Genomic DNA, 14,087 nt, shown 5'->3' on the forward strand with positions numbered 1-14,087 from the left:
GAGTTACCACTGCATTCACGTGATATGGAAGTAATCGGAAAAACTAGTATTCGTCAGAAACAATATCATACAAAGGCTCCCTTAAAATTAAAAACTACCCCAAAGTTAAAAAACCTTACGGTTTACACGTTAAATCTTTATATAGCGTCATTTTGTTCACTTACTCATAAAAAGGAACAGGAATACCACTGTTAGACCATGTGTTAGACCGACTTTAGAAAGAGTTTAAGCAACTCCGAGCATTTAAGGAGTACATGAACGCAACAAGAAATGTTTACTGGTCTTCAAGTTGCCAGTTTTAGATTAGCCGTTTACTGCCGCAGTAAAGAATTACTCCACTCGGTTGAATTAAATTTAATTGTCCATTGGATCAAAGAATGTTGTGCCTGTTGTATAATTACTGAAAGGAAAATAACACAAACCTTCAACAGACGAAACGCACATAAATGTTGAAAGAATAGGCTGTTTAGTTATAAGAGTCTGCAAATGAAGACACTGAAGGGATATGGCAACCCATCACCTTTTCAGTCGATCAACATCTATGCTGGATCTAACGCTTTAAAGCAAATGTTCTCATACGAAGGTTGTTGTTTCTATAAAACATTGAAACACAACTATTAAATGAGATAGATTTGTGTAACTTTAATCAAACATGGTATTTTCCTTATTTTTAGTTTTTTTTTTTTAAAACATTCTCCAGCATGTATATGTTGGGCTGTATCTGTGTTCCTACTCTAAAATATGTGTTCTGACTGTACTCATTATGATGTTACCAACATTTACCCATAACTTAGAGCACAAAAAAAAAGAGACGATTGTTTGTTGTACTTTTTTTTTATTCTAGCTCTATATCATCATTCTTGAATTGTCTTGGGATAAGAAAAGGAAATACAAGGTTAAGGTTGACACATATCAAAAATTAAAATACCTGTCTGGTCTGTTCTTTAGAAAGACTTTCTGTTAGCTGACATTAAACCCAAACACAAAACACTTTGTGAAACAAAAGACTGCGCCGGAAATAAATAAGAATAAAGCTTATTTCAGAACATGAAATAGAAGTTGAACTTTCAATCCTGTTAGTAAAGATGTTTAAGCAGAGATGAGATGACAGGTGGTGTTACAAGTCATGTGGATTTCCTTCCTGAGAAAGGGTAGCTGTCCTTTAACGCGACACAGCAGGAGGGAATTTAAAATAATTGAAGTCACAGACAACCTGGAGAATGAGCTTTTGCATTAAATAAAGGCAAGCAGCATTTATTACATTAAGTTAAACTACAAGAAGCAGACATGAGGGGGTTCTCATTCATGGGGTTGTTTACCTGCATGTAGGCAAAAACAACAATGATTACAATTAACTTTATGACATCATATTTCCCTTTCCGAGAATCTGATCTTTTCAGTAGAACAAACACAACTTCAGGTTTGTTTACGCTCATTAAAATGCTGCGTGAATGTAAACATGAAACAGCTCAGTTACCGGCTGAAATAAATGCATAAATAAATAATATGAAAGGAGTAGGTTGAAAGTTAAGAAACAATGCTTTACCTTGAGGACTTTGTGGTTCAGGGAATTTAAAATGGGTGTTTTCTATTTTTTCACAGCTGCTCTGACTTTATCAGTTTAAAGGTGAAAAAGGTGATAGGACCAGGACCACCCAGGAGCATCTTCTGGGTGTAGAAGTACGGTTCATAGCCTGGAAGCTGTTGCACCATTATTGTATAAAGACCATTTTGATATAAAAGCTTTGACAAAAACTGCTCGGGGTCACAAAGTCAACATCAGTGTAGCAGCTTGACTTTCTTTGTGTTTGTCTCGAAGGTTGCGACTTCACTGCCCGAGACTGAATGAACAGTATTTGCCCTTGATTGTTCACTACGACAGAGTATCAGAGCTGTATCATTGAATAAAACTAAAAGTGAGGGTTGGAGAAAAAGTCAAAACATTAAGCAATTAAAGCCAGAATTTTATGAAGTCCTAATGTTGGGTTATGCTTGGCCGATGAATTGAAAGTTTGAGGAATAATTAAAAATTCAAATACTTTAAAAACATAAGCACCAAACCTTCAAAAGTGCAAGGCTTTGAGACATTAGAAAAGAAACTAACTTTATTTTGAAGAAAGGCAGCCTCATATTTTAACAACTTTATTCTCATCATAGCACAAATTAGAAGTTGTTGTATCATCATTTTATCTTCCTAGATTTTTATTCTTGTGTCCAGTTTATGAAATATTTTTATTTTCCTGATATTTAGACTTTATTTTCTTATGAATCTTTTTTTTTGTAATTTACAATTCTTTTTTTACGTTTTTTCTCACAGCTTAATTACCGTAATAAAATTCAAGCCAACTTTTGCCTCATAATTTTTTTGGGACATTATTTTTTAAAAATCAGAACTTTGATGTCATAATTGGACGATTTTATAACAAAAGGACATTATTCTTTAATATAATATTGTTGTGTTACGACCTTATTTTCTTATGACTTTTTCGTCAAATTACATTTTTATCTTTTAAATTAAGGCCCTTTTAATTATCATATTATAACTTTAAATTTTCAGACCTCATCATCACAAAATGTAAAAATTTTATTGCTAAGATATCTAGATTTTTTTCCGATAATATTTTGATTTAGTTCTTACAAGCCTTGTTCTCTTTATCATACAGCTTTAATCTTGTTATATTATGATTTTATTTCAAAAATCTCTTGTTTTTCCTTTAGCGAGACCCTAACAGTCCCTCATAGTTTACAGTTGTCTTTGCACCTGTTGTCTTGGATAAAAACAAAGTCCCAAGTCAGATATTTTGTAAGAAAAAAGAAAAGGAGAATAAATACCCAATGACTTTATCAGAAAACTGGTCTTGATTAAAATTTTGTCGAACTCTTTAAACATGCAGTTTTTTGGGAGTTACACTGGAAACCTCATTTAACCCGTTTACCCTCTAAGATGGCCAAAGTTAGACTACATGAGCTCAACAAGGAAAGCAGTCATCATTATGAACTGAAGGCCACATAGAGGTTTTTGAACAAGAACCGGTTCATTGAGCAGATTAGCTGTCTCCTGGTTAAGTCGGTATAAGTAGCCTCAGGTGTCTAGTGATTCTACAAAAGCAGCTCTGAAGGCAGGGCAGGGAACAAGGCTGACAAAGGTTTGAAAAGAGTAATAATACTGACTACAAACTTCTCATCTGCAAGTGGTGGATTTCCAGTCTGAGCCACGCTTCAGAGCTCAGGTCAGAGTTCGCCAGTGTCATCCTGTCGTCTGTAGAAAAGAAGAAGAGGCCCACCAGGTCTACAGTCTCTGGCAGCGCCCCTTTTCTCCAAGCTCTTCTTTTCCTGCCTCTTTACTCAGAGGTCTAACAGTATGAGGTCAGGTGGTTGTTCGAGCCCATGTATGCCACTTGAGCCACATGCCGAGGAGGCACGAGGGTCTAGAGGTCATCGGGTAGTTCACACCCTCGTGTGGCGACAGCTGTGAGACGAGCCGGTGGCTCCTGTCGGGGAGGAAGGGTCGTCGTCGCTCGACTCATGCTGCTCCTCCTTGTGGAGGCCGAGGCTGATGTGGCTCTGGAGGGCGGCCGGGGTCAACCACTCCTTGGGTAGGCAGCTCTGCAGGAAGGGGATGCAGGAGCTGAAGTATGCCAGTCTGTTGACCCAGCGAGGGATTTCTCGTCCACACAGCAACTGAAAGGAAAATATGTGGTGTGAAACATTTTGTCGGAAAATGTGTTGTGTGAAACATTTCGTCTTTGTGTTTATTTCATAAAACAAGAGCGGAAAAGGTGAAAAAGCAAGCAAATGAAACTGTAAGTGGCCACAGAGAGACAGTGTTGCTTTTGTTCAGGTTCTGGGGTGGCTTGTGTTCCCCACAGCTGGCATGAAGTTAGGTGTGTCTCACACACCTAGTTTGCCTCAGTGAATGGAGAGCAGCAATGGTATGTTGAATCATCTCTATTAAAATGAAACTCGTTATTGTTTCAAATCCACACAGACCTTCCCTGAAATATTTACTTATTTTGTAGTTGAAAGACTTCCAATTTTTTTTTATGCTGGTCGCCAGGCAGAGATGCACCCTTGGTAGGTGAAGCGAGGTTGGTCACAAATCTATTTTTTAAGGGACACTGCAATATTTTGTTTAATGGCTTGCTGCAACAGGGTGGTGCAATATTAATGTATTATACCATAAATATTGACTGTGATTGTTTCAGGGAGTGTTTCTTTGTATGTGTGTTTTAAGGTCTGTGGAAAGTTTTGGATTGTAAAAGATTGTAACAAGTATTTATCTGATGTGTTTTCTAGTTTCACGCTGCCACATGAAATATACAGATTTGCACCTACTAAACTTTACGCAAGATTCAATAACATGGGGCTGCTACAGAAACAAACAGATTTGAGGGTTTTATAAAAGTTATAACTTGTTTACATTTTTCATGCACACATAAAGGAATATTCATTGTGTTGTATATGAAACACAGTCATTCTGGCAGTTTGTTTCCCACTTTAATAAGGTAAAAAGGTCTCCATATTTTTTTTCCTAGAGCAGAAATATTTTTCCTTGCATTGGCTTGGTTTTTTTGCATGTATGGGAAAAGATCAGGGAGTTGTACCGTAGTCAGTGGGTATTGGACGATTTGCAAAAGCCTTGATCACTGGAAAGAAAGGGAAATGTTATCAAGTGTTTATGTCTTATTTTCAGTAGAAAATGTCTTTTAGATTAAAAACAAGCCGAATTCACCTGACTAGTCCAGAAAAATGTCAATGTTTTAAGTTGTTTAAGACAAAATGAGTTCTGAATTGCTTGGAACAAGTAAAAAAACAATTTGCTGATTGAACACGAATAAAGTTACTTGTATTAAGACATTCTTTTGCTTTCAAGCCAATTTTCTAGTAGATTTTTCTTGTTTTTGTGTTGTAGCTTTTGTATTTATGTTGCAGCTTTTGCATTTGTGACTTTGTTTGTGCATTATTTGTATAAGTGTTTTTGGTCTTACATTCATGTTGTAGCTTTTGCATTTGTTTTTGCTCTTGCATTCATGTTGTAGCTTTTGCATTTGAGTTGTAGCTTTTGCATTTGTTTTTGCTCTTGCATTTTTGTTTTTGCTTTTGCATTTGTGACTTTGCTCTTGCATTTGTGTCTTTGCTCTTGCATTTATGTTGCAGCTTTTGCATTTATGTTTTTGCTCTTGTATTTGTGTTTTTGGCCTTGCAATCATGTTGTAGCTTTTGCATTTGTTTTTGCTCTTTCATTTGAGTTGTAGCTTTTGCATTTGTTTTTGCTCTTGCATTTTTGTTTTTGCTCTTGTATTTGTGTTTTTGTCCTTGCATTCATGTTGCAGCTTTTGCATTTGTTTTTGCTCTTTCATTTGTGTTGTAGCTTTTGCATTGGTGTCTTTGCTTTTTCATTTGTGACTTTGCTCTTGCATTTATGTTGCAGCTTTTGCATTGGTGTTTTTGCTGTTGCTTACCTGTTGCAGTTTTTGCATTTGTGTTGCAGCTTTTGTATTTGTGTTTGTGCCATTGCATTCATGTTGTAGCTTTTGCATTTATGTTGCAGCTTTTGAATTTGAATTTTTTGCTCTTGCATTTTTGTTGTTGCTTTTGCAAATTGGCTGACACCTCCTGGCCACCATAGAGTTGTGCTCTCCCTGCCTCACGTTTTGCATTTTATGTAGGCACATGGAAGGGTGGGGAGCTCTCAGAACTGATATATTCCTGATAATACATTTCCCAGACTCTGTAATATTATTTTTAATCCACATTAATAATTGAGCAGCTGTTTTATACAGGCTGCGAGCTTCCTCATGATGTCTAAAGTGGTTTCTTATGTGTAAATTTGTCGCAGTGGACTACTTCTACAGATAAACACTTATGTAATAGTTTGTCTGTGTGGATTTTGTTTTTCTAGTAGTAACTCAGCTCTGTTATTCTCCATATGGACCCTGAATGTTTGGTACAGGTAGGAGTCGCACTGACCTCAGACAGCGAGGAGGAGAAGTGGTTGCAGTTTTTGTGCATTAGATGGTAGGCGTTCCCTTTGAACTCTTTACCCAGCTCCTCCATGATTTTATCTATGTCCTCCTCTGTGAAGTCAGTGGTGCCCAGAACAATGGCCTCCCTGTGTGAGAGCAGGAAAAAGATGTATATCGGCACACTTATCTCCAGCGCTGACACTGAAAACATCACAGAGAGTATGCTGTACGCTGAAGTGAAGCACACCCACTTGAATTTGAATGTCTCTCCCAGCTCGGCGGCATTCCCGGGGTTGATTTCAAAGATACCGCTGAACGGGTATGGATGACCCCCGTATGCAAACTCTGTGAGGACAAGAGAGGAAGAAACAGGTTAGAGCTAACGCTAAATGGCTGTAATTACACAAAAAGATAACAATTAATCCCTGCTTCCATCATTAGGCCTGGATAATTGAAGGCCTCAGTGCAGTGTTTGCAGCAGTGATAGAAAACAGTAATGAACACTTTCAGGCTCAGTACAGTGAACACAGCAGTGAGGCTCTTCTGGTTAAAGCTCAAGTGAATTCAATATGACCAAATTCAAGATGACATTATGCTAAAATATGCTGCACACAAAAAGTAATGTGCTGAAATTCCATAAAAATGACATCCTCTCCGAACAAAGGGTGTATTTTTACTATCATCATATTTCATGCAGCATAGAGTCAATATTTCTGGTTTCACGGGCAAACTGGAGTTCCAGGCGATCTAGTTTCATGCTGGTTTCTGCCTCTCGCCTTCTAAACCACACAGACACACACGCATATCCACACACACAATACACAGGGAGTCTGTGGTGACTCAACCTGCAGAAATGGGGTCAAGCTATTAGCAACAAAAACTCTGTTTTTTTTTTGTTTTTTTTGAAAACAGACTTCATCTGTCTGTCTGTGAAAGCAGAAAGCAGCAAAAAGCAGCAAAAAGCTCACAGAAGCACTCACAGGTCTGGCCTGAAGCCCTGAATCTGCTCCAAAATCTGGATTTCTGAGACAGAGAGGGAAGAATAAAAGAGAGGGTCTTACCTCTGCCGTAAATCTCGATGCCTGAGTGGAAGACTCCAATGCCCAGATTGGATGTGTATTCGTTGATCCAGTACTGCAGAGAAAGGGAGACAGAGAGGAGAGAGTGAAACAGGGGGATCCAGTTAGGATTCATAAAAGGAGTTAATGTATGAATCAAAAGAAACAGCAGAAGCTCTCCAGAAAAACATCTGTATACTGTTGTGTCTTCACATCATGCTGCTCTACACATTCAGAAACAAACTCTGAGATTTCCAATCACCACTTGAGTTTAAGCTTAAAAAAAGACAATTATAAACTTGAGCCAATTATAGGGTAAGTAAAATAAACTTCTTGTTGATACTTGTTGCCTTGATCAACTTTTCCCCAGAGTATTGTAAAAGTGGAGACATGTACAGAAGAGGATATCAAAACTCAAATCTGAGAATTATGTCAGAATACAGTCTAAATTTTGTTAACAGAGTTAGAATACAGTTAGACTTTGAGAATAAAGGGAGAATAAAGACCAAAATTATGGAATAGAGGCAGAATTCTGAGGAAAAGGCAGAATAAAGTCAGGATTAGGGATGGGTACCTTTCACATTTGAAACAATACAGTACCAATGCCCGGTTCCTGGCAATCGGTATCAGTTCTCAACAGTACGCAATGGTACCAATTTTCAGTACTTTAGTGTGTTTATGTGGTAATGAATATTAATTTGTTCACTAATAACATCTCAAAATTTTTCAATTTTACATTTTTATTCTTCGATAAAGAACCTTGCAATGCTGTGTTCATGTGCAGCATGGAAAATCGCCTACTCTTACACTCCCTCACAGTCACAAGGATGTGTTCATGTACTTAAACATGGTACCGTTTGATTTTATGTGAATCGGTACCTGGTACCTTTGACTGAATTTGGTTGGTACCTTTAAAAGTACCTAACTTGGTACCCATCCCCAGTACCGATCCAACTTTTTTGGTCCCGATACCAATACCTGGGCTTTGGGTATCGACCAATATCAGAACTAATCCAATACCAGCGTTAAATAATAGCTTGCATGCCCTACTGTGGGATTAGACAGGTAATGTTTTGAGTAAAAGACAAAAAAATGAGCACATATGGAATGACTGAAGTTGATATTTATTTAAACTAGAAGTGTTCAAATGTTTAACAGCAGCTTGTTTAAAATTTTATACCCTGTACACTAAATCCTAGTTTAGCCTTAGTGTCAAGTTAGGACCAAGCCTTCCAACTGATACCTGACACCAGGATTAGATCAGTGAATCCCTTGTCAGGATTCTGAGAATAAAGTCAAATAAAAGTGAGATTTCTCAGAATAACATTAGAATACAGTCAGAGCTCTGAAAATCAATACAGAATAATGTACCCATACAGATTTTGAGAAAAGAGTCAGAATTCCCAGCAAAAAAGACAGAACAAAGTCAGAGCTCTGAGAGTTCATTCACAATAAAGTCAGGTTTGTGTGAATAAAGTCCGAATTTGAGAATAAAGTGGGAACAAAGTAAAAAGTTGGAGAATAAAGTCAGGAGTCCGAGAATAAAGCCAAATAAGTAAGATTACTAATAATATTTTTAGCACTTTTGGAACGAAGCAAGAATTCTGAGGAAATGTCAGTTTTAAGTTACAATTTTGAGAAAAAAAAGTGAGGATAAAGTCAGAACCCAGAGAAAGAAATGTGAATCTCAGAACAAGGTCACAACTCTGTTTTTTTCTCACAATATTCCTGGTTTCTGAACATTTTGAAAAAGTTTGATTTTTTTTCTTTCCAACCTTTAAAAAACTGTTAAGTAGCCCTTTTCTCCTTTTGTAGACATCCAGCTCTAACCGGAGCAAAGTAAAAGGGTCTGATTTACTTAGGTACAGAATACAGCAGATAAATTTACACAATAGAAATACTTCAGCGTTTTGCTGTCTTCTCTCCCCTCCCTGTCCTCCCCCGCCGACACTCCCTCAACTTCAGACACCCCTGAGGAAACATGCTAAGAGCTATACACACTGCCCCAGATGTCTGCTATAAATAATTGAACACGTTTCCGGGCAAAGAGTGATACAATTAAAACACATCGATCATTGTTTTTTCTTCAGACAGTCTCCTCGTGTTTCTGCTGAGTTTTTTTTAACCTCTTTTTGACTTTAACATCTCACCACATCTTAATTAAAGCTGCAAAAAGGACGGATATCTAAAGCCAACACGTCTGAAAGCTACACAGCAGGATTAGAATCACTGATTTTCTTGAAGTAAGGACAGAACAAAAAAAGGTGACTTCCTTATTTTGCACTGGTCTAACTGATTTAAACCATATGACAAAGTGCTTCAGCTTTCTTGTTTTTATTCTAATAATGCTGCAACGATCCACGCAGTCTGCAGACCCATCATGCAGCGCTGCACTCTCCTAACAGTCACATTGATTTCACATTGAAGATGATCGATTTATCATCGTCCCTCCTCCAGGCAGCTCTTTTTGCCTTCTCTCTTTGTATTTAACTCTCAGCTGAAGTATTTAAAGCAGGCTCTGAGCGTCAACACCCCCACACCATCGCTTTCTCCTTTTTTCAGCGGCCCCTTGTTTGACCTGTTAAATCCTGGCACAGTGGGGCCACGCTGGGATTAAATCAGCTGTTTGAGCAGCTGTCACATGTGGCTCTGCTGACGTACTCGTCTGTGAGATGGCTGGAGGAAACTCCACGAGCACTTGGAGTACAAAAAAGAAATGTACCAGGGTTTGTGTCTCACACTTAATGTGCCTCCTTAAGACTGAAACATTGCAGAGAATACTTGACGTGAAGAAATGATTTTTCTTTCTCGCATGTTCCTGTGTTTGTTTTGATAATTTTCTTTGACTGTATTGAGTTAAAATAAAAAAATTTAGGGTAGTTATTTTCAGTTTTGAAAGACTTATTTTCTGTACTTTCGCACGGCCTGTTGTAGCAGCTCCCGGTGTCTTGCTTCTTGTGTTTATTAGCATGCTGTAACCATCAAAAACCCCTGGTCTAAAAATATGAAGGCTATGTGGAAGTGCTAAAAATTGCAGAGATTTTATTAGAGGCTGGCTGCAGAAGTGACAGTAAGCACATACACACCAGGCCAAAAAAAGCAAAAACAAATAATATTTTTCTAGCTTGTTGAAAAAATTATTTGGGGCTGTGGAGCTATTTTCTCACACGCTGTATCTTTTCAAAACTTGTTTTTTTGTCTAAGTTATTAGACACACTAGTTATGAAAATGTACGTGTAACTCTTAACATTTGTATTATCTTAAAAAATTAGGCTGTGAAATTGTCTCATTCTGCTATCAATACATAACATTTTGACATGGAACTTAATGGAGATTCCATGACTTTTGCAGATAGCCTCAAGTGGACGTTAGAGGAACTGCAGTTTCTTTCTTTCTTTTTTTTTTTGCACTTTTCTCTGACTTTACTTTTCGACAATAGAAGTTGCAGATTTTTATTTCATCCACATTTTTCTTGTTGTCTTTTGGGGTTTGATAAAAAAGAGTTATTCTCCTTCACTCACAGAAAAAAGTTCAGCTAAAAGTGTCAAAGAAGATGTGCTAACGTGATTCTGAATCCAGGGATTTTTTGTCGTAAAACTACTCCAAGTTTAAACAAAAAGCCCAAAGGAGAAAAATAAAAAGAAACTTTTAACAGCATTTTAAGACTGTGTGCTGTGTTTTTTAATCTTGAAGTTACTATCTCAATAAACTCAAGCAGTAGGTATATCAATAAAATGATCACTCCTTTATTCAGTAGTTTTGATTGTACTCTGGCATTACCCGCAGGACTTTACATGAAGTACATATTGGGACTGTGTTTAACTATTGCATGTTAATGAAAAGCATAAAGTTTTCAGTACTGCTCCAAGGCTTCATTAATGCTTTGCTGTAAAAGGAGAGTGAACAGTGGATCTATAGCAACATGTTGCATAATATTCACACTGCAGGTTGTTCAGTGGTTGTACAGTGAGCGAGGGACAGACAGTGGGCACAGAGATGAATGAAGATCCTTGTCCTGCTGTGATGTTTGTGCATCATGTGAGCTGTGGGTGCAGTGACAGGGAATCAGAGGGTTGATGGGAGATCTGGTTTGACCCTCAGTTAAAAGATGACGATAGGCTGTATCTATGTTATCATATCAAACTGGATCATCCTGAGTGTGACTGTACCAGATCAGATTATATCGTGTACATTTGTATTAACTCATGTTGTATCAGACAGTGACATATTGAGTATAATAATAAAGTATTGTATAATATCGGATTGTATTGGGTGGTTTTGTATCTTTATTGTATTGGGTCGTGTTATAAACTATTATATTGAATCGTATTGTAATGTGTAAATGTTATTGAGTCAAATTGTGTGGTTTTGTGTTATATCAAATGTCCTGTCGTGTTAAATCGTTTTGTGTCTGGATGCGTCCTGTCATACGTTCATGTCGTTTTGTATCAGAGGTGGTGTGTCTTGTCATATTATATTGTATCATTTCTTTGTATGGTGTCATATAGGGATGCACGGGTCACAATTTTTGGGCCAATCACCGATCGCTGATCTTTAAAAAGCCTGACCTGCGGATACCAATTTGGGCCGATATCAATTTTTTATTTATTTTTTTATATGCTCTAATCTTATTTTAAGGAAAATCATTATACAATACTTGTGAAACAATAAAATCTTTATGTTTTCACTTTAAAAAAAACAATAAAGTGTCCTGAGTTTTAGGTCTGACAGCAAAAAGCAACAATGGCTGGCTGTCAGACCTTCTTGGAGGTATATAAGATCAGTTTCATATGTAAGAAAAGGCTGATCACAGATCTCCCAAAATTAAGGAAATCCGCACCGATCGATTGGTCAGTGCATGTCTACAGTCATATCATTTTGTAACCTATCTGTCTGTTATGTATTGTGTCATATCATACCATGTTGTATCATCACAGTGTATCACATCCTAACGTAACATATTACATATCCTACATAATAATATGAACCCTATGCTATTGTAACTAATGCAGAAACAAGTTATTTTCACGTAAATTTGAGCTTAAATTGAATTTATGCAACATTAAAACTTCTTCTTTTACAACAGATGTCCCACAGTCCTTCTGCCTATCTTTAGTGGTGTTTTCGCTTCCTCTTTTGGTTTCAGAGAAATCTCTCTTGGTAGACAACAAGATATAAAAAAGCTCCACATGGAGACATGACCACAATGTCACCAAAGTCTACATGAAAAGATTACAATTAACAGTAGTACCAAAAGCTGACTCTTCTGTAAAGTTGCCTGAAGAGTCTGTGTAGTTAGTACAATATGTTGTTTTTTTCACAACATAATGTGTAGCTAACCTGGGCTGCAGGAAATACCACCAAGTGAGTGTCCGGCTGCGTAAAAAGGGATTTCCATTACCCTTTTGCAACAAACTCCACTATCAAAACTTCAGAAAAACCTCCTCACAAGAGCGTGAAAACTTTTTAAAAGAAATTTGAGGTTTTTTTTTTTTTTTTTTTTTTTAAATTGTGGTGTTTCCATTACCATTTCTTTATTGTGAAATTTACTTTATGCGCAATTCTAGGTGTAATGGATACACAGTTACTGACAGTTGTTGAATAAAAGGGGTGAAATTAACACTTCTTGAATGTTTTTTGTTTCTTTCACAAGTGTGGATCACTTGGCCTTCTTAGTAACATTAAAAAGCTGCTAAGTAGAGAAAAGATATGCTCATTAACTGGTCTCTGTGCCCAAACACCCTTACCAGTGGCACAAAGTAAGTGAAGCATGTTTGTACACGGAGTTCTTACCATATCATACACGTTAAGGATGACAGGTTCATTGGCCATGGTTTAAACCTGAGCAGGAAAGGCAAACGTCCCCACCCTCCACGTTTTCTGGTTGTTGGGAACTCCACACCCCTCTGCTCACTGCTCCCCCCGCAGGGCGACTACTGCATGGACTCACAGACCTGTAAATCTGCGAGTAAAACCAGGAAAAGTGTCTCCAAAGAAGCGAGAGAACTTGCGGCTAGAGAGATGCCATTGTCCAAAGTGAGATGTGGAAAACTCAGATCCCTGCTGGGCTTAGCGATGTGCAGCATCTCCCCCCCTGGAGCTCCAAGAAATATTTGTTGAGCAATGCTGGCGTTCAGAAAAGAAACAACAGCTCAAAATGTCACATTAGACGCGTTGGAGGTGTTAACATGATCCAGCGCGGACTGAAAGAGGCCTACAAGTGTGGGAATCTGAAGCAGGCGCCCTCAGTTCATCACAGGCGCAAAGGCGGACCGATGGAGGCGGAGTGCGGGGCCATTTTCACCCGGAGGACGTCGGTGCAGCCGTGGGAGAGGACTCCTGAGCCATGGTGGATAATTACAGCTGATGGAGATGAGAGGGGGGGTCACCAGCAGCAGCAGCATCTCCGGCCGGTGCTGCTTCTACTGCTGGCCCGCATCCAGCTGCCTCTTCTTCGTCGGGAGTGCACAAAGCTCCGCGACATGACTCCTCCAACAATACGAAACCGGACGTTGATCCCCCAAAAGCCGCTCGTTGGAGGTTTTGCTTCAGTCTAAAGTGTTATCTCAGAGGGAACAGAGATGTATCGTGAGTCTGCTCTGCTGCTCTCTCTCTTTCCGTCTCTCGCCAGTTTGATTACATCATTTCTGCCTCCGAGGCAACATCCTCCAACAGCTGATAAGAGCCCGCACTGCCTGCTGTGGGAGTATTTTATTTTTAAATGTATATATTATTCGCACAATTATACAACCTTTTATTTTGGCTCGCATTCCCAAAATGCGTTTATATATACATATATTTAAATTCACTTTATTGTTTTTTGTGGTATATTTTTGACCGTATAAAACACGAATCTCTTCTGTCAAATAATTTTCATAATGTGGTTTCTCGAGTTAATAATGTTGCTTACATGTTTAAAAATTGGTTCAGGTTTGACATTATATACATATTCTCACTATTTATTACTGTAGTCGGTTAAAATTATATCTCATTGAAGTGTCGTTTGATTTCGGAAGTACGTTTTGTGGCAAATTGAAGTGTCGTCTTTTATTTTGAAGGGCAA

The 14,087-nt window shown here is 38.0% G+C and overlaps 1 protein-coding gene across 1 annotated transcript; it reads right to left on the bottom strand.

Annotated features, from left to right (window-relative positions):
- Positions 1-830: 830 nt before the first annotated feature.
- LOC141806472 (deubiquitinase DESI2) lies at positions 831-13,688 on the bottom strand. The gene is made up of 5 exons (XM_074692030.1): positions 12,818-13,688; positions 7,028-7,100; positions 6,218-6,311; positions 5,971-6,112; positions 831-3,681 (listed from the first exon to the last, which is right to left on the bottom strand). Exons 1-5 carry the CDS (start codon positions 12,854-12,856, stop codon positions 3,448-3,450), a joined length of 582 nt encoding a protein of 193 aa, XP_074548131.1. The 5' UTR covers positions 12,857-13,688; the 3' UTR covers positions 831-3,447.
- Positions 13,689-14,087: the final 399 nt, after the last annotated feature.

This window comes from Halichoeres trimaculatus, unplaced genomic scaffold (genome assembly GCF_033239565.1).
Source record: "Halichoeres trimaculatus isolate MK-OKI-2021-1 unplaced genomic scaffold, fHalTri1.1 fHalTri1_scaffold_17, whole genome shotgun sequence".
NCBI classification, from domain to species: Eukaryota; Metazoa; Chordata; class Actinopteri; order Labriformes; family Labridae; genus Halichoeres; species Halichoeres trimaculatus.